Source organism: Eleginops maclovinus, chromosome 19, assembly GCF_036324505.1.
Source record: "Eleginops maclovinus isolate JMC-PN-2008 ecotype Puerto Natales chromosome 19, JC_Emac_rtc_rv5, whole genome shotgun sequence".
NCBI classification, from domain to species: Eukaryota; Metazoa; Chordata; class Actinopteri; order Perciformes; family Eleginopidae; genus Eleginops; species Eleginops maclovinus.
The window spans coordinates 7,683,902-7,710,382 of record NC_086367.1 but is presented as its reverse complement, the minus strand read 5'-3'; the positions used below and the strand labels follow the sequence as shown (position 1 = coordinate 7,710,382).

The following is a 26,481-nucleotide window of genomic DNA, read 5'->3' as shown; positions in this document are numbered from 1 at the left end:
ACAGAATTGGAAGGGAAGAGAGTTATTTTAAATGTAACAAGTAAGAAAGCACAGAAAATTGAATTTGATGTTCCCCTTTAAAAATGCAATCTATTTTACAGAGCAGCGTCTTATTACAATTTTTTAAAATTCTTTGATATCCGTAGCCCAATTATTTGGAGTTCCCCTGACTTTGACTCAGCTAGCTCAAAATGTTCACCTATTCATTAAAATATTACGAGATTGATAACGAAAAGAAAAAAATGTTTAAAATGTTTTGGTTTCCATACATCATGGGGCATTTCCAAAGTAATTCATTTTCAATCAATTTACATGAAGCATATATTGCCAGAAAACTTAAGTGGTTATTTCTCCAATATTCAAGTGCGGTTCCATATATGGAAAGAAACATCTCTTACAAACAGTATGTTGGTGACCTTTCTCCAAGACAGTGTCACACAACCAACCAACACTTTTTTTTCATTTCAACCAACAAACCACTTTTGCTGGCTATAGCTGCATTCTCAAATCAAGCCAGAATCATGTCCAGGCAGCAATTTTCTTTTCCAAATCAGAAGCTGGGTTTGCCAGCTAACTCATTAGTCTTATTGCAAATAGTTAAATAAACATTTAGCCAGTGCAAAATTGATGAGAAAAATAAAGGAAACATTGGCCACTGCCATTGATGAAGGCCATTTTCATTGAAGAGGTGGATGGCAGTCACCAAGGCAAATATTGGCCAATACCAATGTTTGTCCGATAAAACGGTGCTTCACCATTCCTATTTCACTCTTCCCAAGTGCTAGCTCGTGTCAAATGGCAAAGATGTTGACAGTCTATAAAACCAGAGATTTTTTCAATGATAATTACAACAAACAAACAAACAAACCACACAGAGCAAGTACAAAACAATGACACATCATCAGGGGAAACAGAAATCTTTACTGGATGAGATTTTGACCTTCAGTAGTTAACAGTATTGTCAATCTTCACAGGGCTTTATACAGTCAAATAGAACATACAGACAATTAAAAGGGAAAACTTGTTTTGAGGTTATACAACGCCAACAGTGGCGCCGTACTTAACAACCGTTAAGACCGTCAAACAGGAGAACAAAGGTTTTTTGCGTCATCCCTAAAGCTCTGATTTGCATGTATTGACAGTTTACATATTGTTTACATATCAGCAAAAATCTCTCACAGCATGAAAGCTCTGGAGGGAGTGTTGTTAGCACGGCCTGATCCCACAAAATTGTTAAATGTGATGCAATGTTTGTCTTTGCTATTATCACATAATCTCTTGAACCTGAACCATAAATTCTTTCAGGTACTTTTTTTTGTTCTAGTATGTTGCAGTGACTGGACTTGTCTTTGGAAATCTACACAAGTATCTTTAAACTAAACCAAAATATTAAGTGAATAAAATGAAATGCAAACATTTCAAGGTCAAACAATGTAAAATTCACACATTCATTCTCAACGTACTGTTGCAGTGCAGCACATTTCACAAATGTAAGTCTGTGCATACTTAAACACAGGTACACAATGGCGTGCTCGAACAAACACACACACACCCACACCCACACACTTACATTCACACAGGCAACTCTCCAGGCATGTCATTAAGCTAGAGAGTACTAGAGTTTCCCGTTGGCAAAGGCTCCCTCTTGGAACTGAGGGATGAAGCTCTTGAAGTACGCCCTGTTGAGAGAGAGAGAGGGAGAGCAGAAAGGGAGATATTGAAAAAATAAACATCAAAATGTGACAATAATTGCGCTTCAAAGCAGTTGGGCCAGTCCCAGCCGTGGCGTGTAACAAAGTGCAGATGAAAGGCAGAATGTGTTTATTTCGTACGATTTCAAATGTGCACGAGATGTGTTCGCGCTCCTCAGGGAAACACATAAGAAACTCAACTGCAAATAAAATAAAAAAAATCAAACAAAGTAAAAAAAAACAAAAACAGCAGTCTATGAGGTATTTAGCCACAGGTGGTGCATTCAGGTGTGTGTGTGTGTGTGTGTGTGACTGTGTATCATCGTGTCAGGTTAGACTTCAATGAAATTGTTCAATATTTTTGGCTTTTTTGCCAAGAGTTAGATCACTGTAAGATCTCTGGGTTCAACATGTTGTCCAAATGTGTCAAATTGTGCCGATCACTTTTTGAGGTTTAATGAGTAATGATCATATACAGATAGATAGTTAGCTAACAAAACAGTTAGCTTTGCTAGCCCTCTGATGCCCTGTAAGTAGCTTAGCATCCAGACTGGGAGTAGGAGGGCTAAGCTAGCCATACTCTGTATAAAGGTGTCAAAATCTGCCTGCTACTTCTTTTTGGTTTTATGGGGAATTAACAAATACATAGATAGATTTCTAACTGGCTAACAAACAGCTAGCTGTGTTAGCCGACTAATTACCCTGTAAGTAGATCCCTTAAGAGTTAGCAAAAATAGCTAATAATAAGGCCTAATTTATTTGTTCTGACATTTGAGAATAAGGCTCAGGTCAAAAGATACTGTTTTTCCTTGAAACATTATTTGTTGAGCCTCTTGTAGTCATACCCAGGCTGTAACAGATGGTAATCCAAAGATGTTTGTCGATTTGTTGATGGAGACATACAAATGTACTAAGATAAACAAATGAGTAAAAAAGAAGTACACAGATGAGCAACACTGATCATGTGATTCTGCACCTTCGTTATCCACTCATATCTTTCAAATATGTACAGCTGTTATTAACCTTTGCCATGCAAAAGCAAACACCGCTCAGGCTGCAGCCGACACCTATAGATTTACTCCTATGGGATCATACCAGGTTATGTTTATCGTAGGTGGAATCCACAAACAAAACAAAAGGGGCTGGATGCAGGCAATGAGGACATACTGTACCAGGTAGCTAATGCACAACATACATCGTATTTAAAATGATAACTGTCTCGTATGATCTCTCTGTGAAATATTTTTTGAGTTGTAAATATCTTTACCTTTCCCAAATGTATAGGATGTAATGAGACAGAATTTACTCACTTGGCCCTCTTTGCCATTTCATTGCCATCCCAGCGAGGGCTGTAGGGATATGACTTCTGCACCTGAGAATAGAGCTGGCCGCTGTTGGTGAAGTGGTACACAGACTGGAAGGTGAGGGTGGGCTGGTCCCTGGGGAAGTACAGTGGGAGATCCACTACGAGGAGCAGAGGGACAGAAGTAGTAAGAGTAACAGAGATTCGTAAGGTATCTGAATCCAATAAGAGCCAGACAAGATCAGAAACAGACTCCAGTAGGAATGTGTTTTCCTACCATGTACTAGGAAGCAAAAGTCTTTCCACATTAGCAGGAGGGTGAGTTTTGTGAATCCCACTGCATCATACTCCACGACGCCCCTGTAATACACAAATATTAATTTCCGCAATGTCTAACTGAGTCTTATTTTACACCAACAGTATTTTCTTGTAAAAGATAGGGTCAGTAGATGACTGGCTGCTGAACACATGCTGTGGTCACTTCAGTGGAGGATGTGGTCATCTGCATTTCACTCACATTCCAAAGTGGCTGAGGAAGGCAGCGATGTACTCTCTCCGCTTGTGATAGCCCTGGATGACATACTGCACCTAGAGAGAACAATGGGAAAGGTTCAGTACACACAATGAAAAAGGCAGAAAACACAGAACGATGAAAAAGGATCTTTGTTTTTAAATTGGAATTTTGACAACCTATTTACTCAAATTTACATTGAAACACACAAAATGTGGTTTCCTGACGCTAACGGTGTCTCAATCAAACAAAACCAAAGACGAGGTAGGTGGCGTCCATTGGCGTCTTTGCTTTCAGCTTCTCCTTTATTCCTCATAGTCCAAGAGGTTTCTACAGGAAGCCAAACTATCAGGAGGTGTCATTCTCTCCAAAACAAACAGACAAGGTTATCAAAGCCTGTTAAAAGTCTTAATGTTTGACATCAGTACTTCTCGAGATGCAGCCCGGCTGACGCTAACGTTTGAACAGCTTGTTTCTCTCATAACGGAAAAAAACAAATATTGTTGGCTAAAATCCTTTATCTGGTTAAAATAAACAGCTAAAAATTAAAACGATCACAAAAATGTTGCTTTAAACTGGAAGAAAAGACGCTCTATGACAACTCTCTGCTGCATAGCCTCTCTTGTTAACTGGAACATAACATTCACTTTGTACATTGTACATTTATATTTGATTTAATATTCCATTCATTGCACTATCATGTATATAATATCCTGCTTTATATGTAGTTAATTTCAAAAGTGTTTAATTGTTTGACAATTTATAGATTATTTATCGTCATAGTCAACTGTATCTATCTTTTCTCTAATACCAGTTTATTTTTATTTCTCTTTCTTCTTTGAGATGTCTACACTTTAGCATTGTTTATTTCTTCTCTTTATTTCTAATTATTTTCTATGCCTACAAAAATGTCCCAGTTTGGGATTAATCAAGTAATTCTTATCTTATCTTTATCTTATTGCAGATAGCCACAATGCTAGCACATTAAGGGACTACATCGCCAATACAGGACACAAATTGAAACCAGAATAAAAAAGACTGTCTATCTTAATCTAAAGACACATTTCTTTAGTTCAGAACATTTTTGAAAACATTTGGTATAACATAATGACATAGCTCAACAAAATATATAAGTTCAAGTTTCTTTTAAACAGTGTTATCTGTGAAAGTTGAACATTATTCTTGATATTAAGGTCAAATCAAGAGACACATATCTGTTGAACCTCAGAAGCTGTAAAATGTTAGCAAGTATTTGTTTTAAGGTTATGACTTCCAAATAGGTTGCTCCAGTGGTGCCAAAAGCCAAATAATTATGATAGTATTGTACATTCAAATCTAGATGGTGACACACCCTGAACCAAGATTGCACTGTAAATGAATATGTGCCAAAGGTCCATGCAGCGGTTCACAATGCATCCATGGGGATAGCACAGAGATGAATACTGTTCTGTTTATGTACATTTGCCATCAATTGGTCCATCGATACCTAAAGTTTTAACAACATTTGACAATGTTTTATTGGTAAAAAATGAGTAAAGACATCAACAGAAGAACTGTTTTTATTACATGATTATAGGTTTTGTCCAGGAAGAATTCCCTTATAGCATTATGCAAACAAGGTTCAGCCAACAAGAATATTGTTTGCAATCTCATCAAATGCATCCCCCCCGCTTCAGCACATGGTTTCAGGGTCCGTCTTGCCCTGAATTAGGCCATTTAAAGCCAGAGCTAACTCTCAGTGTGTGTACAGCCTGAGACCAAATGTACATACTTGCTGAGAGGCTTTCCAAGAGAACCTACCCAGAATGTAAACAATGGCTTGGCCCTGTACAGAGATTAAGAGAGGTGAACTTTTTAATGCTTGCTTTCACTTTAAAACCAAACGGCTCAGAGCACAAAAGTAGCATTACATGCAATTTTTGTACAGGCACATTTAAATGTCACAGTACAAAGTACAAAGTCTTTAGCTTACCACTTGACAGCCAAATAGGCTGGTGTTAACAGCTCTACCATAGAGTCTGTCAAATGTAACAAAAAAACACTGTCTGCTCAAGGTACTGTGCTCATTTCAATGTCTTTCTCCATTTCAGTCAACTCTACATTGAGTCTTTATGTAATTTCATAAATCTCAAGAAAAGACAGGAAACATTTTAGAACTATATGTATGTTTTGAAACTATTTGAGTCTCATTAGAAAAAAGGGAAAACCCACAGTTAGGCTTTTACTAAGGTAGATTGTCTTAGTAGTACAGAAGTATAACTGCCAAAAGTACCTAATACTTATCAGCCATGGTATTATGAACATACCACCCAAAATAAAATTGCACCAGCTGGCTAAAAAGTGTTTTCAAAGATGTAGAAAAAGCACCAATGGACCATCAATCCACGAACTTCCCAACTCAATAAAAAGGTTCTCCTCTTGTCAGCACATAACCATTTCTGACAGGTGTGATTAAGTATTATCTTAAAGTCAAAAGAGGACAAGCTAAGGGCTCTGGTTGACTGTTGAGCATCCTGGGCAGGTGAGAAGGCCTGCAGTCAGCCAGCCAGCCATGAAGGTGACCTGCTCCATTCACCTTAGCGAGCCTAAGCCTTAGCACCATGGTTACAAACATGGGTAATGCAGGCAAAGCGGAAAAACCTGAATATGGAAAAGACCTACAGCAGAATTCCTTTAGTGTTAAAATTAGACCACCAAAAATAGCATAGACTCCTTTTCCAGTTTTCCAGTTTCCAGTTTGTGTGTGTATTTCAGTTTATTTGATGAGTTTTATTTTGTTTCTGTCAAGTTTAAATAATGTTTATATATGATCAGCAAGGTAAAATGACTAACTGTCATTAGCTGCTAGTGGCTTTAACGACAGTTTATTAAATGTGTGTTTTTTATATTAATAAATTATATAAATCAACCACATCCCTGTTGTCTCACTACAATGGTTTGTTCAAAAGTATTCTGGGTCATCACAAGCAATAATAGAGGAAATAACCTCAATTAAAAAGTAATAGAAGAAGAAATAACCTCCTTAACCAGAAATAGAAGAGGAAATTATTTACAAAGGAAGATTTCTGAAAAAGAGCAGTTTCAGAGTTCAGTTATCTGCAGGTAAAGACAAAATGAGCCTCTGCTCCGTCAATGCCAAAATAATGTAACGTGATGAGTGCCAGTGCATCTATAATGCATTAGAAAAGTCTGTATTGCTGATATTGATTATATGATCCCGCTCTTAGCATGTAGTAAAACTGTGTGGTTCATTTGAGGACTTGACAGCTCATGAATACAGCTAGAGACAGCATTGCCTTCCTGCTGCATGGTTTTGATTACTCATCAACCATGTATGAATGACGGCATTTGTTTTGAAAGAAGAAAGTGGTAATCTGTGATACGCTCAGTTATGTACGTGTGTGTGAGGGTCTCATATCTGCAAGAGCTCTTAAACAAGGACACACATTGTGACTCAGCCTCGTGTTCAATTATGTTTACATGGGACAGTGGAGGCGGCAATTGAGCTTTCTCACAGGCTGCAAGGCCACATACTCAATAAGCTGTTTATCTAGTAACACTGTGTGTGTGTGTGTGTGTGGGGGGGGGGGGGGGGGGGGTCTGTTTCAAGGGAACTGCAGATCACTGAACTCTCACAGCCATACTGAGAAAAGGATTTCCCTCCCCCGCTGTCCCTGGGAGTTGAAGCTAAGTGTTTTTATTGGCTGCCTGGAGCTTTGAGTGATGCAAGACAGGTGATGTTGCTCCGCAGGTATTCAAACCGGCTGCACCCATGACTCGCCCCGCTCAACCATTTGTTGAGTGCATGTGTCTGTGGGGAGGGTGATGCAATAACGCCGGAAGTCCTTCCTGCTGTGCGATTAGGAAATCTCTTCTCTGTTACTGTCACAAAAGCAGTCACACCATGCTTTCCCATTGTACAGCGGGACGAATCTGATGTCTGTCTACAAATACATTTAAAAAATGCTATGTGTTTCGGTTGTCTGATAAGATCCAAATCAAAAAAGGAATACAATAAACACATCATAATGGATAAAACATACAAGAGAAAGAAGACACTGTAGGGATGAGTCCTTCTAATACTTCATCCGATTTGCCATATAGCGCAGTTACAGGGGGCAGAACTAAAAGTGGTGAAAAGTACCATTTAATTTTTTTTCAATGAAGTTAAAATGCATTGTTTATCTGTGCTTACTGATTTGCAAGTGAAGTAATTTTTTTTAGTTTAGTTTAGTTTTTTATTCAAACTGAACTGAATTCTGTTGAAAGGTGTAACTGATTTAGACTTTTAGCCTTTATTTCAAAAGTATTTTTTCCACTATTTCTAAGTAAAGCATGCTCTACAAGACCCTGTGGATGCATTTGTTGGCAAAACACCTAAAAAGCTAAAATCCTTAATTTAACACACATGATCAGACAAAAAAACAACATTAAGACTTTTAAATTGAGACATTTTTGGTGTTTTTGGTGTTGCAGTGTATTTGTTGGTAAGGTGTACAATGTACATGTAGCGTTTTAGCAAAGTTACAAAAACCAGGCCATCACTACGATTATTCTGGTCAACAGTTCAACCTTATTTCTACTTAGTAAGAAGGATGCCAGCATTGAGAAAATACCAGCTAACCATTTAAATATTACATGTGATTGATAATTATGTCATTATCAATCACATGTAATGTTGCTCTATAATTATGTCACTGGGCCCTTGTTAATACACTTTAAGACAAAAGCATAGACCCAGAACCCACAGTATGAAAAAACTCTGAAAATATAAATGTGATTATGCTTCATTATTAATTCCTCTCAGCTTCTCTCTCCTAGGCCAATTAACTACTACACTAATACGATCATGTCAAAAAACAACAACTAAACATTAAGCGTGATTTCATTTAACTTGATCGAAAGCAACTAATGCTTTGACTTTTGTGAGTTGATCACATACTGTGTGTACATAGGCGAAGACTGCAAAACCCTCAGGGCGTATTAGCTTCTGGAGCTAATATTCACGAGTCATTTTTGAATGATGCATATGCTAGGTTATTTAAGAGTGGAGTGTTTCTATAATTACACAGTTATAATGGACTATATGTATGTTTTACTGCATAAATATATAAAAAGTGTAATTGACTGTTCCTCTCATGGATGGTATGTGAAGGGAGCGGTACAGACACTGCCAAACTTAAATACCCAGAGACATGGAGGTCAGGCAGGGACACCCTGAGTATGCTGGTCTCAGGCCAGGTAAACATAAATAGATGGAGGGTATGTGTGTGTGTGTGTGTGTGTGTGTGTGTGTGTGTAGCAGGGGATGGGCATTTCTCCTGAGGCAAATGGCATTACATCGCATCTACACTGCATATCTACCTGTCAACCTGCGGAGGCCAGGCAGCGCTCAGACGGCCGGTGGAGGGCGGCCAGCACGCCCACGCCGGCAGATGCCAGACACATGTGCATGAGTGCCCATACACACGTTAACAAACACGCATACAGCTTGACAAAAGACATACCTCAGTGGACACGGGCTTCGGTGTACCAACCTTACAAATATGCATTAAAAGCACACAGAATCAAAGAGAGAGAAATATTGTGCTTAACTAACCTAGCTCGACATTTAGGGTAAGGGATGCACCATATTGGATCTTTGCAGATATGTTGATATTTTTTTACTCATATTTATTTCCCCAATTTATAACGGAGAACACAAATCTTTCCTGTAATGGAATAGGGCTGCAACTTATCAGTATTTGGATTTTGGATATTTTTTTCTGATTGTCGATCCCAGTTATTCAATGTTCAAGGGGATGTCTTTCACAGGTCCAAACCCAAAGATATTCAGAGAAAAGCAGGAAATGTCCATATTCAAGATGCTGGAATAAACAATTTTACATTGTAAAGTACTTTAATGATAAATTGATTATTTTTTATTGATGACTAATTTCTGCAGCTCTATAGGGAAATTAACACATCTCTTACGTCATCAAGGTGGATAACTGGCAGGTGCAGACATAACGTTTGATTATTTTCTAAATGTGCACATTCACGTGAGAAACAGAAATACTTCAACCTAGGTTACATATAAATCATACCATAAGTCATACGAGAGGAAATATTTCTTTCTTGACAGAATTGTCGATATCATTGTGAAGCAAACAATGCTGTGTAAAAGTCAAGTTTTACAAAAACACTGTTACCTTGTTGTTGAGTAACTGGCACACTTGAGGGACGTAGTCAATTAGGCATCCTCCACTGGGGAATGCTGGGATATGGAGTGCTGAGGAGCCTCCCAGAGCACTGATTGAACAAAAAAAAGAAAACACTTGGCCCGTAAATACACATACTTAAGATTTCACAGCACAGTAAGTAGGATGTTCTCTGTGCCATCACAACAGTCTTTAGCACAGTTTGAGACTTTGTGTGATCACCTGGCTTATTGAAAATGTATGTTAACAGAGCAAAACCAACATAGTTGGCTGCCGTCTCCTGAAGTTGTGGAATTAGGAAATAAAGGGGTGACTCATGCCCGTGGCATCCTCCTCATTCTCCTTCACTTGTTCGGTTATTCTTTTGACATCCTCCTGACTCCATCCTGCAGCACAGCTCCATTAGTGATTAGTGCATGCTTGTTTAATCAGGAAATCTGCTGCTGCAGCTCCCTAATGACTAACCAACCGAAGCAGTCACTCCCGCGTTTTTTCCCCCTGATCTGGGGCAAAAACAGGGGGAATACCCTGAGGACAGGTTAAAGGTCTTAAGGAACCGCTTATTGGCTTTTAATGCTCATTTAAAGACACATAGAGGAGGATTCCTTCCGCCGCTTTCTATTTTTATTTCATTCTTCATTATGGGAGGACACTCGGAGGGCATTTAGAAATGCTGTTGTGTTATTTGAAAAGCATCGCTGAAGTGGATGAACGCCGCTCACCAGGTTAAGCATGTATGATGCATGTAAATAACCCACATCATGAACATTATGTCAAATGTCAAAGATCACACTGAGTATACGTTGAGATGCAGCCCCAGGGGTTTGTTCTTAAGTTGATCAGAAAGGCTCTCATGAGAAGATTAATAATGTATGTAAAGGTAAAACACAACAACAGTGCGTCACTGACCGAGGCCACGACCCCACCCATCATCCAAGAGCTGTCTTTCGAACCAAGCACATCAAGAATGAAAGCAAAAGAGAAAGGTTTTCCAATCTCAATGCTTAGAAGTAGTTTTTTTTAATGAAACCTATGAACAGTTGAAAATCATGGACCAATAGTCACTAATGTGTTAAAAATGTTTCAATGAGAACAGCGAGAATGAACATAACTGTAAGTCCAGCTACACTGAAGTAGCAACTCTGATCTGTATAACTAAACAGCAGTTGATTTAATTAATAATAAAGACGTTGTTTAAAAATTAATTTTATTCACTTGTGGACAGGCAGTCCAAAAAAGCAATGAGGGGCTAAATACGGAAACAAACCTGACAAAGACATACAATCCAATCAGTGGTATTATTGCAGTGCGATGGGGATTGCAGTGAAAAATGGCAGGAAATTGCGATAGGAAAAGTGGTATAAATGCGGTAAACAGAGAAACTTCAACTCCCAACTCATCCCCTCTCTCTTCCATACAAAACCACAAGTGAGCAGGTGAATGCAGCCAGGGTAAAACCCCACTCCTAACTCCGCCCCAAGCTTCAGTGCACACCCACCACCAATAATGAGGGAAAATTAACACATTCCAAACATTAAAAACACCTTACATGTGGCTCCTACAGAATACGTCCGTCAAGATTTTAAGGCCTTTGTTAATCCATACTTGTATGTACAAAACAATACTTTTGTAAACGCTTAATATTTTGCAGTGTTAAATAGAGAGCTTCAGATTAACATCCTTTAACATTAAGCTGTAGGATCATTTTCTTCCCATCTGATGCCTTATTCAATAAAGGGGGAGTGGCGTATAAGATGTTTTATTTCTAATAGGTACACTTGTCAAATGAAAGCATTTCCAATAATTCTAAGAAATAAGTAAGAGCTTTTTCAAAGAATAAAAAGCGCAGCACCAGTACATGTTTATATACTGTAAGTGTTGCGTCAACAATTATTGCATCGCTGCAGGGAGGAAGAAAGGAGTTTTGCTGGAAACTTTTTTGTAACAATTAGCTAATGATTTATGTGTGAAGTTCAGAAGAATTGCACAGTGTTCCAAAGAAAGGTTGTGGGAGTTGTACAGAGGGAGTTGGAGCATCATGTGCTTCACTTACCAAAACCAGAAATATTTTTGAAAAAAATGATGTCTTAACAGAGGTCAGGTAAAGGTCAATAGTGACTGGATTTGTTTTGTTGACCTGCCTAAGAGCTCTGTTTTAAGAACAACTTAGAAACATATTCTGTAAAAAACACTTGCTTTCTCATCATCCAAGTAATATCCGAGTTCAAAGGGGCCCTATTATGCTAATTTTCAGGTTAAAACTTGTATTTTGTACCTCTGCTGGGACATGTCTCCATGCTTTAAAAAGCTCTTTATTTTTCTCATACTGCCTGTGCTGCAGCACCTCTTTTCACCCTCTGTCTGAAACCAGAGCCCACTCTGCTCAGATGTCCTGCCCCTTAGCCTATCATGTACAATTTGTTGGAATGCTAGATAATGCAGTAGAAGTGTAAGTGCTACGTTTTGATGTCACTATGTTACAGAAGTAAACAAAGGAGTCCATTGGAGGCGTTTCCGGTGGGGAGGGAGAACTTGGGGATTTTAGTCTTTGCAGACCATTTTCATGCACATAAACCTATATAACACACTACAGAAAAGAAAAATCCCAAAAGCATAAAAGGGCCTCCTTAAATTATTGAGAGAATCACACTCCGAGATACCTTAAAAGCTTTAATCCAGATCACTAATTTAAATAAATCTTAAATTTCGTCTCTTTGCAAAATGACAGTCTGAATATTAATACGTTCCTATTCACAGAGAAGCCATGCAAACTGTCGTGAATCCGTTCCCATTGTCACATTCCTTTCCTCCAAAACTCCAAAGCCTCCATTTACAGTAGGCTTTGTGCACATAATTAGCATTAGCTTGTGCATTTCACCGTGCACCAACAAACGGTCGATTGAAAAAGGCTTGCAGCGATGAGCAGAGCTTTTGAAAATGAAAATCTCAATGATGCCCATCTATCCTCCCACAAATCTAAGAATAGCGCCATATCATTCAGATGGAAATGCGGACTGAGGCACTAAATAGATGGTGGTGTTCGTCACTCGTGTGTGTGAAACGCAAGCATGTGAACAAATGTAATGCAATTTGGTTTTCTATGGTTTTGCATATTGAACACTGCATTGAAAGGAGGCTGAGACACCAGACTATTGAGCTGGTACAGTATCTAACAAATGGTCCGAGAACTTCTAAAACGTATTGATCTAGTCTTAGTGTCCAAATGTATTTCAGACATCAGGCCACGTATAGACAAACCTCACATTATTCAGTGTTTTATAGGGAGGAGACCCCCCCCTGCCCGAAACACCTCCATTGTACCCCTGGGGTTAGTTCCTTGCAGTGACATCACTATGCAACGCTTACGCTTCTATGGGCTAGCGCTCCAACACATCTCTCAGCGGTTGACCAGTTAACCAATCAGAGGAGACTGGGCTCTGGTTTCAGACGGAGGGTGAAAAGAGGAAATACAAATATGAACCTGAAAATGAGCGTTATAGGGCCTCTTCAAGCATTGCTATTTCAGTTAAATCCATTGTTAAAGCAAAGCGTGCAAACAGGTCTAATTAAAAACACGGCAATAAAACAGCTGTTAGGAGGAAAGACGTACAGTTTTCAACCCAGGCATTCAACATTGTTTTAAGTGTTGACATTTAAAACAATGTTGAATCAATTCTGTCCTGTAGCTTTTAGCCTTGGGCTACTTGTTGTGTAAAGTTGCATGTGTTAGTGACTTCAATTTCTAGTCATAAAATATGAATTATTTCAAAGTGAGGTTTATCTGTTAAAACTTTTATAGGAAGAAACATGACAATAGTAATCAAGCACATAAAGCATTATGAAGGCTGAATACAAGTCAGCACTTGCAACACTTTGAAAACTTGGTATACATTGTAATGCTTATTATTAACATTTATAAGGAGTTTTATAAACTCTTCAAATGCATCATATTGTATTATGAGTGTGAATTATAGACATGACCCTGGAATACCGTTTTACCCACAGTTTTTAAACATTATAATATGTTTTCATTCTCCACCTTGAAGGAACCTTATGACCTCAACTGATTAATGCTGACAAGAAAATATCTCTTGAACATGAGCCATGTTTAACCGCGTGAGGCTGTATAAATTTCACTTTGGTGCCAAAATGTGAATCAAACATTTGAAAGGCTTCACCTTAACTCAAGGTCAAACTGAAAGGGAGTAAGGCAGCAAGTAAAATATGCAAACCTGCACCCTATATTTAAAGATTTATGGCAACTCACAATGATGATACAGGATTGTGACAACCAATGCAAATACATGGGGGTAAATTGTTGGTATGGAACTTCTATAAAGTTTCAGGACTCACACAAAACATCTAACAAAAGGAAGAGTGTGAAGCTCAAAAGAAGTGCCGAGCAGTACATTCCACATAATCCATAACCAATAGGATTATTTGACACCTGCCTTGTAAATGACCATGCCTTTCAAACTCAACATCCCCTGTTTGTAATGCACCACTTCTGTTAAAGGTCATCTTGATGACACCGTCAGGGATATTCTTTCTAACATAAAAGGCAACACTAACTGCTGTGGGTGAAAATGTTAAGAAAGAGGCTTTAAGAGTGACAGATTTGAATATGCCGAGGTTAGGTTTACACACACATCTCTTTTGGAACTTATTTTAAGATAAATGTACTTAAAAACAGACAAATTAACCTCATGTTATCAGTTTAAAAGTACAATACTACAAATACTAAAGAGGCAGTTCTTATTATGTTTGATACATTTACTAAGTCTTAAACTACTGTATTCATCATCATCATTATTAATTAATTATTGGAATTATTTGTATCTTTTATTTTATTATTTATTTATTACATTTTAGCCTCCACAGTCTTTAACAGCCTAATTATTTGGCAAGTTTGAATGTGTTGCAGCTGCATTTTTATTTTTTTGCGAATACATTTGAGCCACAAATTATTTTCATCAGATAAACACAATTGTAAATGTATCTAAGTTTAAAAATATAAAGAAAACACTGTTTCTGAAATGGTGTGGTATCTGAATGAATATGCTGATGTTACCACACTGTTGACAGTATGATCTTTAAATACAGAGCTTCCAGTGGGTGGGCTCAGAATGGAGACATAATGCCGTTTTATTTTCCAAGTGGCCCCCTGAAGAGTTCCCTCTTCTGTCTCCACTGGTGACATCGCTCTCGACACTACCCACACACACTGGAGTCATCGTGCAGACATGCTGCCGAACACAACCCCTCTGAGCAATGCAACCTACTGTATGACATATTTACAGTAGAAAACACACATGTTAACACACACACACACACTCATGCTGTACAGTGACAGGGCTGCCTGTGACTTCATCAACCAAAGAGATTATCCTCCGTGACTCAGGTGGATGGTGACGAGTCTGTTTATTTGTGTGTGGTTTTATGTGTGTTTGTGTGAGAGAGGGTGTGTATGACAGTGGCAGTGACAGCGCGAGAGCAGATAAAAGCTCAATTGGAAAGAGGGCATATATGATTCATTACCAAAGTGAAAGATAAGGCTGAGAAGAACTGTTTGGAGATTTCAAACGTGTTTTCAAAGCAGCACAATTTCCATTTTGATTGCCTTCTTCGTTTCCTAAAGCCTGCAGGCTCCACAGAGTTCCACATATGACTCTGCTTGTTGACTGCTTGGTCTAAATAACATCCTTTCTTCCTCTGAGACTGGACAAGGCCCTTAGCAACAGGACTCAGCAACCTTTCTGTTATGAGGTGACCATCCTGGAGTGCAGAATTGTTTTCAGATCCTTTATTCATTATGCTTTTTGAATAAATCCAGATTAATAAGAAAGCCCCAGGCTGCAACCATTACACAATTTCACTAGTATCTGATAAGGTTGCCCAATTTGATCCCTTCCATGGCAGTAGTTGGGAGCAGGGTTTCTGCTAATGGTCCTGTGAGCTCCACATGACCCTTTGTTGCTGTTTATCACTAGATTACCAAAGCTTCAGACTTAATTCATTGTTTCATGTATTCAAAAAGCAATTTGCAGTTTTGAGACAGGCCTTAACAGCAGAGTGCATTAGACGCATTATATGGAATTTTTCTGATACTAAGGATCTCTCAATCAAAACAATTAAAAAATAGGTAGCTTGATATGAAGTATCAAGTTACCTATTTATGGTACACATATTGTTTTAACTAGGCCCAAATGATGTGCACAGGTCTTTAATTCTTCAAAACAGACCAGCAGAGTCTTTAAAAAAATGGTAAAACCCTGAATAAAGCAGTATCACAAAAAAGCAGTAAAACCTGTGTTGCTTCCACAGACATCCTTGACTTTCTGCGAGCAGAGTTGCTACTAAAGTTCATGTTTCTCTTAACTTCAGATCCACATTTTCAGGAGATTTTTATCGGAAGCCGAGTTATCTGCAAAGTTCTTGTCTCTCTCTCGAAAAAAACACAGAAAATGAAGCAAGTAAAAACACACAAAGCGGTATCACGATACAATCAGTGATTCTATGACGCGGCTTGCTTCTCTTTTAGTTTGATGGCTAAAATCCTTCATAAAATATATATAAAAACACACAACCAAGATCTATCATATGTATTAATGTATCTATCCATCTATAAACCTTATATTGTTTTGATTTCTTTGGAAACAATTGTGCTTTTCTCACGTTTTGACTTCAGTGAAGATATTAAGCATAAATACACACTGTATACCAGCCACTGGAGATTTAAGATGGCCTAAATATTGAGGAGAACTCACTTCCAATATAAAAGCAGCATCGCAGAACTCACTTTGAACAGATGTATAGAAAAACACAATGCAGCAGTGTTCAAGGAGACAAGGATGAGAAGTGCTTTGTGCGGCAGAGACTAAGAGAAGTGTCTGCACTGATATCTTCGACTGTTGAGTGGGTTTCCGGGTTAGTGCTGAATTTTTTTTATCAGACGGACAATTTCTGACTGTGACAAGACGTTCAAAAAAACCTTGAAAAATATTTGATCCAAATGCAAAGAATTTCAAAGGCTACAAAACACCTCTCCAGACCCTGGAGAAGGGACACACACAAACTGAACACCCACACAGGCACATGCAAACACACACATCAGTAAGCAGGCATGCACACACACACACAACCGCAGAGGCACCTACAGGCAAATGCAGATACACAAACATTAGTGCACTGCAGCCTAAAACTGTCTCTCTGTGTTGATTTTTCTGGGCTACTAAATCTGGTTTGGGGGCAGAGACGGTGCCCACTCGATTCTTTTATGCCAAGCAGCAGGTTTTTCTGGGGGAAGGAGAGATGTATCCAACTCATCTCATGGGCACGGTACAATCAGGTAAACGAGAAATAAAGAGCAAATGTAAAGAGCAATGTGTCTGGTTGGTGAGTAGTTGTAGAGACCATTAAAACCAAAAAGAGAGTCAGGTTTACTCAGAATTTCAAAGAAATGTCTGAGAAAGGATGCACACTGCAATGACACAATCCAGTGAACCACTGAAATTGTTCACTATTAAAAATGATGTCTCAATAAGGCATGCTAATGAGCATTTCATCGCTGCCTCGCTAACAACAGATAAGGAAAAAATCACAAACAATTTGAGTTATCTTTAACAGAATCAAAACAGGTGGCTGAACAGGGCATATAGTAATGGGTCCTCGTAAAAATAAAGCTAATGAATATAATATTATCCTTTTTGTATTCTCCTGTTCTGTCCACAGCATAATAGTGTGTGTGAAAGTTAGATATGCAATGATTGCACCAGTGATTTTTCAACCACCAGGTTGACAATAACAACCTCTCAAAGATCAGTGTGTGAAACATTTAGCTTGTGACTTCTCGTCTTAAGCCGCCTGCCATTCTTACATGGAAATTTACTTTACGATATATCGTATATGACAATATAACAAAATAAATCAAAATAGTAGCCAATTATTTTCCACAAATGATTAATGGATAAGTCCACTTAGCTAACAGATATGATAGCTAATCAGATACATGCATAAAATAAAAAATGGTGTCTGTGTTTTTCAAAGCATCTTTAGCAATCTGCTTATATCAAAAAAGTATCAAATTACCTCCTGTTTATGAAAACGCTCACTAGTTGTGACGAACTTAAAGACAAGATAACATGAGGGCTCCTGTAATTATAAGGGCTTGGTTTTCAGATTTGGTTAAACCTTACTGCTCTTATCAGTGTCCTTTACGGCCACAGAAGGCAGGACAGCGTTTACCGACTGGCTAGTTAACATTGGAGCAATAAGCAGCAGTGTATATAGAGTGAATATTGGTCAACATATTAACCTAAAACATGTGTCTGCTTCACCCTCGGTGTCTCAGGGAGAGATACCGCAGGTCCTTCCTTCCTGCGGCGGTCCGGCTGTAGAATCTCCACGGCCCCTGGTAGACACCCCCACACTCACAGACTGGAATACCACTGTCTGTAAATATAACATTTTGTGCAAAATGCATGCAAGTGCAATATAACTTCCTGCAATTTCACGCTTATTACTATGAAGTACGTATCTGCTATTTTTCTTTTTTACTTAGTGTTATTCATAAAATGTACATACTGTACTTAGCCATTATTAAACCTGTTGCCCAACAAAATGTACTTTTATTATTTATTACAAACTATATAAAGACAGCTTTAATGTACTGTATGTAACAATCAGTTGAAAGGTAAAATCCTTACCACAGAAGGAATTTATGCTAGTTCAGCAGAAAACAGTTTCATGATGTTATAAAGTTCCAGAGGGATGAATATGTTTTATCTACATCTTCTGGAAACCTCTACCCAATCCGATAGTTATTCATATCTTTAATTGGACTTGTCTCCTTGGAACATAACTCCAAGCCAACTCCCAACCCACTTGATAACAGTGACCCTACTACTGCCCTGTCTCATAAATACTCAGTTTTTCTGGCATACCAAAATGTATTCTTCCTTTTTTGTTCTGATCATAAGACGACCTCCAGTGCAACACTACTTTTTAAAGAAAATAACATCTTGACAGTCCAAAAAGCTCACGTTTCTTACATTCTCTAAACGTCTAAATCCAAACAGCTAGTTAAATTGAGTAAGAAGGGGAAACAAATCATGAGCGCTACACAGCGTAACACCATGCCTTTCACAGTACATCTTCTTCTAGCCGGCCTGTAAAACATTATATAACAAACAAACACTGAATCTTAAGCAGGTGAATCTGTAAGCCTACAGAATAACAGTGATATGACTTCTCAAATCAATAATTTATACGGAAAAGGAAGCATATACGTAGGTACAGTCGCATCAAAGACAGGAGCCGATGCAAGTCAACGCACACTGTACATTATTGGTAAAAATGTGGGTGTCTGTCGGGGTATTTCAACATCTTTTATTTCCCCCTCGCCGCTCTGTAAGGCAGAGAACATTACGGTGATGATCTGTTTGAAGACGAGCGAAGAAAAAGTAGCAGAGAGAGCAAGAAAGGGAGAGGAAGAGGGAATAGGAATAGAGGTATAACCGTGTAGCTCAGGGGGCTTACGAGTTTGCGTTCAGAGCCGTTAGATCCGAGCCCCTGCTGAAGGAGAGTGAAAGTGAGATATCAAACAACTCAGGACTGATGAAAGAGAAGAGTAGAGAGGTGGAGGAAAGAGAAAAGGAGAGTGAGGGAAAAGCTCTCTTCTCCAGTGTGTTGTGTTTTTTTCTGCCGCGCTCGCTGCGTTTCAGTCGAGCGAGGGACGACCTTGCTGGGTAGAGCACAGCTCTTCTCTCTCTTTTAAGTCCCACTCACTCTCTCGGTTCCCTTTGAGGATCAGCCAGAGGGATCAGCAGAGGAGAGAGAGTGATAGAAAAATGGAGAAAGAGATGGCGAGAAAAGAGACAGGCGGCAGACATGCGGTTGGGATGGGTTGGAGAGATACGACTAAGGAGGCAAGAGTTAAAAACTGGAAAAAAAGTGGATTTCAAAAAAAGTGTGATCGACAGGACAGCAGTAACGGATAAGGGAAGGGATGGCAGGATAGAGAATGATGGACCAAATGGAAACAGATTCTATAAAGATGGAAAGATGGGTACACAGTGAAATTGCACACATGAGGAATCCCAGGAGAATTTGACACTGAATTGATATGACAGCCTGTACGAACACTGAAATCCAGAGGTGCCACACTTCAAGATGAAATGATAGAGCAGTTGTGTAAAGGAACAGACTTCAACAGAGAAACGTATTGTGTTGGTCGCCAGGGTCATCCCTAAAAAATGATCAAAAATGTGACGTAACAAAAGTCATTTTCTACAGATACGTTTTAAAACAATTTCCCCAGAGGAGGCTCAGCAGAAGACACAGTTTCAGTCCTCCATTAACTTCTCAAAGATTGGGGATGGGCAACGAGAACTGGTTCAAATTATCGTTTTCTTTAATCATTGTTGGCATGTTTTTTCTGACAGTTGCATGTTGCAAGAAGTCGTGTGTCACAACGTAAACACTTTGCTGGAAAGAAATCATGGCAGAAATGAAAAATGGTCCAAGTATGGCATTACTGAATGAAGAAGTATGACAAAAGTCCTACTTGTAATGTCTGAAACATAATAATTTTAGGGTGGAAACAGCTACATGTGGCAACATCAGTAGACGCAACATGGGCTGACGTTCCAGGAACGCAAGGGTAAATATCATGCGTTATTGATGTTAACTTAACCTCAACATATGTAGGCTTTTTTAATAATACAACAACTACAGGGACACTTAAAACATGTGTAGGCCTCCTTTTTAATCACATAGAAAGTGATCAGGAATGTACTGCATAAGGGAATCAATAAAAATATACTGATAAGCAGAATCCATAATGCCATTGGTATCAATTTCCATCAGTAGGATGCGTTTAGGATTAAGGAGTTGACCTGCGTCCGAGCAGTGTTCAGAACTCATTACACAACCACTGTAGTTACATGAAAAAAAAATGTAATTTTAGGAATACAAATCTGCTCTTTGCACAGTTTTAAGTCAACCAAATGCATAGACAAGGTAGCAGTACTTGGGGAAAGAGAGCAAGGGAAGGAAGTATACAGATGGAGTATGAATGCAAAAACCAAAAAGAAAGTAAGAAAAACGATAACCTGACTGATTATAAGCTGGAATGACAGAACGATTGCAGACATAAAGAACCTCAGAACATTTTGACACTGAATAGATGTAGTTGATATGACAGCCAGTAAAAACACTGAAATCCAGTGGTGCCAAAACCCAAGCTGAGCCAATTTCTGTAGCTGTCCACAGCTGCTGCATTCACCATTTCATAAAATGAGAAGTGATTTAAACAATTTCCCACAGTGTTTTGATGTGAATTTTATGCATGGCATTCGGTGATATTGTGAACATTTGCTTTAGCTGGGGTTATAATGCTCCTGAATGTCACCGTCCATCAAAAGCTGGCTAGAAAAACAGAGGAACGCTGCGGCGTAATGGGTTTTCCTCTTCACTGGAGCCAATGCAGAGGCAGCTACACAAGACCAAAGACTAACAAGGGTCAGAAAGGACACGGACATGTATTAACAGGGTAAAATATCTGCATGAACACATACAGCAAGAGGCTGCTTCGCACACATCGGCATGCTAAATTAAGTAGCATCCGCGGTGAACACAATACAAAATGCGCTCATGCACGAACACGCACACACATGCAATCGCTTGTCATCAAACAATGGTAGGAGAAGAAGACGTTCATTTTCGCCCTGGGTCATGAATTAACACACTCCCACACAGCTGACAAAAAGGTGCACAAAAGCATGTAGTGGAGCATATTCATACGCAGCCTTGATATGCATATGTGCAAAAATCTGGAGACAAAGAGGCAAGAAGGAGAAGAGGGGAGGTAAATGGGAGCTGGGCTCAAATGTTTAAGCCTCTGCATTTCCAGACGATTCTTTGAGGGTTTGTTTTATAGCCTTTTCTTCCTTTATCTAACCCCTCTGTCGCTTCGCCGGCAACCACCCCTCTCCATCCTCTGCGCCGTAGCTTCCCCACTTCCTGCTCTCCGCTCTGCTTTAGCCTCTTTCTGTCTGTTCTCCTCACGCAACTGGCGGAGGGGGGTGGGGGGAGAGCCTCTAACACTGCTGCCTCTCAGTCTGGTCTGCAACTGTGGCGAGGTCAGTCTCCCTCACACACACACAGCTCGGTTATAAAACATGCAGACATATGCAATGAACACACATATCGAAAGCCTGAGGTATTCTGCAATTTTTAACGCCACAACAGCTCTCTTGTTGGAGAGCCTCTTCAACCAAGTGGGTTTTCTGTGCAGGAAGGTGTCCTTTAATACAGCATGTTCCTCGTTTAAACACGGCCAAATACTAAGATCAAGGATGCTTGGGAAATAAGCCACAGAGAGAAAAAATAAGAATACAGGATTAAAGAGGCCTTATTCTGCTTTTGAGGCCCTTTCCTACAGTGTGTTATAGGTATTTGTGCATGTTAACGGGCTGGAAAGGCTAAAATCCAAAAGTTCCATCCAGTTTCTCTACCAAACACCCCCCCACTGCCTGAAATGCCTCCATTAGACTCTTTACTTCTGTAACATAGTAACATCACAATGCAACACTCACGCTTCTATTGGCTAGTGCTCCGCCATTTTGCGCGTGATAGGCTAAGGGAAGGGGCGGGACATCTCTAAGCAGTTGATCAATAACAACAGAGCCGGCCAGCTAACCACTCAGAGCAGACTGGGCTCTGGTTTCAGACAGAGGGCATTTTTTTGGAGAGGTGCCAGAGCGAAGAGGCTGCCAGGTTTTCCTCCCCCGGGGAGCAGTTGGGAGTTCTGTACCTTGCTCTAGGACACCCCGGCAGCCATTTTCAGTCCTGCTCTTAAAGGTCTTTCTCGCTAAGGTATGCGTTTACACAAAAACAGTACAAAAAAACAGATAATGTAGGAAAAGTAGGTGACCTTTGTATATTGTGGTGTAATTAGGGTATTTTGTAGCACTTGTTACATGGGTATAAGAACGTGTCAGTGATTATATTTAAATATTTGGAGAGGAAGAGTATATATGTGCATGTATCTGCTTTTGCAATTATCCAGGAATTAGTGAGGGAATATAAATTAAAAACATATAATCTGCAAATGGGATGAAAATGGCAGGAGACAGAAGATTTGAGAATCCCAATATAATAAAAATAAGTAGAGAAAGGTACACAACAGAGGAGCCACAGAGGAGCAGGGGTGACGCGGATGAAACAGGAACATGGGCAGACAGGAGGATGAGGAGGAGAGAGAGCGAGAAAGAGTGGTGGTCGTGGAGCAGAGGTCTCTTAACCTTGTGCGACGGGGCGTGTGCTTGTAAATAAACATCAGCCCGAGATTATTCCGAGCACGAAAGCCCAGACCGTGGGGCCCTGAGGTCAGAGTGGGCCCATACCTGGCTCACACACACACACACACACACACACACACACACACACACACACACACACACACACACACACACACACACACACACACACACACACACACACACACACACACACACACACACACACACACACACACACACAGTAAACTGACAAACACACACAAACTAAATCTAGCAAGACAAACAATGGATTTGAACGAAGAGAATACGCAAACTGAAGTACCCACTCACAAACAGACTCACACACGGTACTGTTAACACCCCAGATGTCTGCAGACATCCAGTCATCTCCTAGCTCAGACAATGTGTCATCCATCTCATATTTTGTTCTTCTCTTGTTTGTTTTTTTGAGGAACCGACTGATGAGTCCAGACACTGGGATGTGGGATTTTTTTAACAATGACATAATATGTTGCTAGATTCAGAGCACACTAATCCATCAACTACAGCTTGCATCCTCCAATTGGAAGCGAGTGGGCGCACATCACCTTTGGCCACCCTTCGTCCCTCCCTGAGATACTCAAGGTGTCTTGTCTTTTTTAGTGAGTGATTGCAAAAAAACTTGGGAGACTTTTTCGGTCTCGCCGAATACTTCAGGAATGTGCATGAAGTCAGAAAAGTTAACTGTATCAAAGTATGTGAAACAAAAAACAATTAAGAGATAATGGCTTTTAAATATGTGTTGTAAAATTCCACATACATTTTGAAAAGTGTCAGTACAATGATTTACTAACTCCTCCTAAGACGAGGCCCCATATTTGACTAATGTTGCTGTCTTTCTATTGTGGTGTCACCAACAAAACACTGTCTCCGTGTGAACATTAAATGATTTAACTCATAAAAGAAACAATTAAAAAGGTATATGTTGATGCGGTGTGCTTACTGTTCGATGCTGGGGGAAAGGTAGAGTTTAGGGAAGACTTGTGTAGCTTCAGCGTCTTCAAAGCTCACTGAGAGAAGGGCCACATCCTCTCCAGGGTCCAACGCTGTGTCCTGAGGAAGACAAAGCAAAGGTCGGTAAGGTTAACTATCAAAAGCAATATCGCTTGGAGTATCTATTTTGGACTGTCGGAGTTAAGGAAGGAGTATGCAGCAAATTAACACGTTTTAGGGTTGTCGACACATTTAAAGGCAAATCCGCATAAAAAGCAAAGGAAGAGTTTTTGACGTTCGTAGCCATCCCTTCGTAGCCATCCCTTCGTAGCCATCCTCGTAGCCATCCCTTCGTAGCCATCCCTTCGTAGCCATCCGTTCTCACAGAACACATGAAACTGTTTTTATATGAAATGTATCAGTCCACACTGACTCCAACAAGACTCCAGGGGTTTTGTTTGCCACTCAAAATATATTTATTTTCCTTCTGTGGGCCTTAGAAAGGCGTAATCTCAACAGACAGCTGTTTAAATCACACTAACATTACTCTGTTTATGTTTTGATTCATTAACTGTCTGCTATATTGAATCAAGGCCCCTTATGGATTTGGGTTTACCAGCGCTCTCTATGTCGAGCGGAATCAATCAGTGAAAGAATAAATAAAGCAATGCTGATTTGTGCTAAATAAAGACTATGTATCTTCACAGTTTTATAGGTCTGTGGAAGACATTTTTTCCGACCTGAGCTTCTCCTGAGAGGACAGCTGGTTGGACAAACAAAGGTCAGAGTCATTTGGACAGAATGCTTTAGCCTTGTACCACCCGGATCTTGCTTTGACATAGGTTACAAGAACAGGCAAAAGTGTACCTGTTTCGTAAAGCCACACTTAAAGGGGAGGGCAAAAAAGGCCTGACATCACAGAGAAGGGTGTGACAGAATAATGGTTCAAATGGGGATAATAGTATTTGGACAGTATCTGCTTGAAGGCATTCATAGAGTTGGCACTTTTGAAAGAAACAAAATGAGTAGAAGTGGCGCACCCATTTCCACCAATGATGTTGGATTTTGGTGAAGAACATTGTTTGAAGGATACCGATTCCTTTACCTAGGTCCATTAGTTCCATGTTTTAAGGTAGTCACTTATCCATAGAATTAGCCATCATCTTCTGTTTGTTGCAGGCAACTTTTGCTGTAGCACTTGGAGAATCAATCTAAGACACGATTTAAAACCGAACGTTGGTATCATAGACTACTGTGTGTGTGCAACAAGTGTGCAAGCCCTTAAAATGTTGAAAGAGATGGAGAGGCTAGAGGAAAGACACCAGAAGAAACATCTGTTTTGTTTCATGCCACATTAGCTTCAACAGCTGCACTATGAGGCTGAGCTGATGACTGGGAGCACCAATCAAATCATGTGTGAGATGGATGCAGAGGCCACCCGGAGCTGCTCGCTACAAACCTCATCTGTCTCTCCAAGGTTCTAATTTCTCATTCTGTGATGTTTTTCCTAGAGCATGGCTACTTCTCCGGCACTGTCATTAGTGCAATTCCACATCAAGAACCATTCCGGGCCGTGTATCACGACAGAGGCTCGGCGTCGTTAATCAGATGTCTTACAGATGGTTTGAACTCATCCATTTGTTATAATCGCTCCCTGCCGTGGTGAGAGGAAATCTAACCACCACACATGATGGACAGAGGCAACCGGTTTGCAGCGAAGGCAGTCTCAGACTTGGTAAGGCTTATTAGCTAATTACACACACTCTGCCGATCAGGAAACCAAACTGACCCATGGTTTGAGAAAAACACGGCTGAGTGGGCGGAAAGAGAAATTCCTTCACTGAACATTTTCCCTAGAAGTGAAGTGGAAAAAATTCTCCAGCATGTGATTTAATGATTTCTGTTTAATTTAAGAAAAAAATCAACCAAACATGGAATACCACTATAAGGTTAATTAACAAACAGTTCAGTACATTTATAGCACACACTCAAGCTCTGCTTTCTCAGGATCACGCAGTCTGCCTTGTCTTGGCAGATACATTAGGGCGTAAAGACATAAAGAGTAGAAGGGAGGCGGTGAAAGACAGCGGGGTGTGTGGCATCCAAAAGTGTTGCCTGATGGAATCAGCTCACATCAATAAAGTGTGCATCAGTAAACAAGAACTGCTCTCTGTCTCACAGCAGTGCTCGCAGGCTTCTGCCGCTGACGATATGGGACAGATAGGAACAGGCGTGGGGTCGGGGTGGGCGTGGGGTTTGGGGAATAGATTGTTTTGCTCCAGTTTGTAGCTGTCACGTCCCGTTCTCATCTCTAAAGGTGATTTAATGGATGCTTCTTTTGGACTGGGTAAGAGTAAACAGACGGATGAGAAGCAACAGGAAGGTGAGAGGGCCAGAAGAAGAACACAGGGAAGCTCTGTGCAGGCTGGACTGAGTCGGACTGAGGGCGCTGTAGAAGGGAGAGCCTTTTTAGTGGAATGATTCAGACTCCTTTTGTCCCAGC

General features: G+C 39.9%; 1 protein-coding gene across 2 annotated transcripts in view; it reads right to left on the bottom strand.

The window, feature by feature from the left end:
* Window positions 1-901: 901 nt before the first annotated feature.
* The window catches only part of babam2 (BRISC and BRCA1 A complex member 2), a 71,041-nt gene continuing 45,461 nt past the window's right edge, over window positions 902-26,481 (bottom strand). For both annotated transcript variants that reach the window (XM_063909486.1, XM_063909487.1), the window contains 6 exons: window positions 23,989-24,098; window positions 9,697-9,796; window positions 3,512-3,582; window positions 3,272-3,354; window positions 3,002-3,155; window positions 902-1,679 (listed from right to left, as the gene is read on the bottom strand). In XM_063909486.1, coding sequence (XP_063765556.1) covers window positions 1,616-1,679; window positions 3,002-3,155; window positions 3,272-3,354; window positions 3,512-3,582; window positions 9,697-9,796; window positions 23,989-24,098 — 582 coding nt within the window. In that variant the 3' untranslated portion in view covers window positions 902-1,615. The remainder of the gene's footprint in view (window positions 1,680-3,001; window positions 3,156-3,271; window positions 3,355-3,511; window positions 3,583-9,696; window positions 9,797-23,988; window positions 24,099-26,481) is intronic.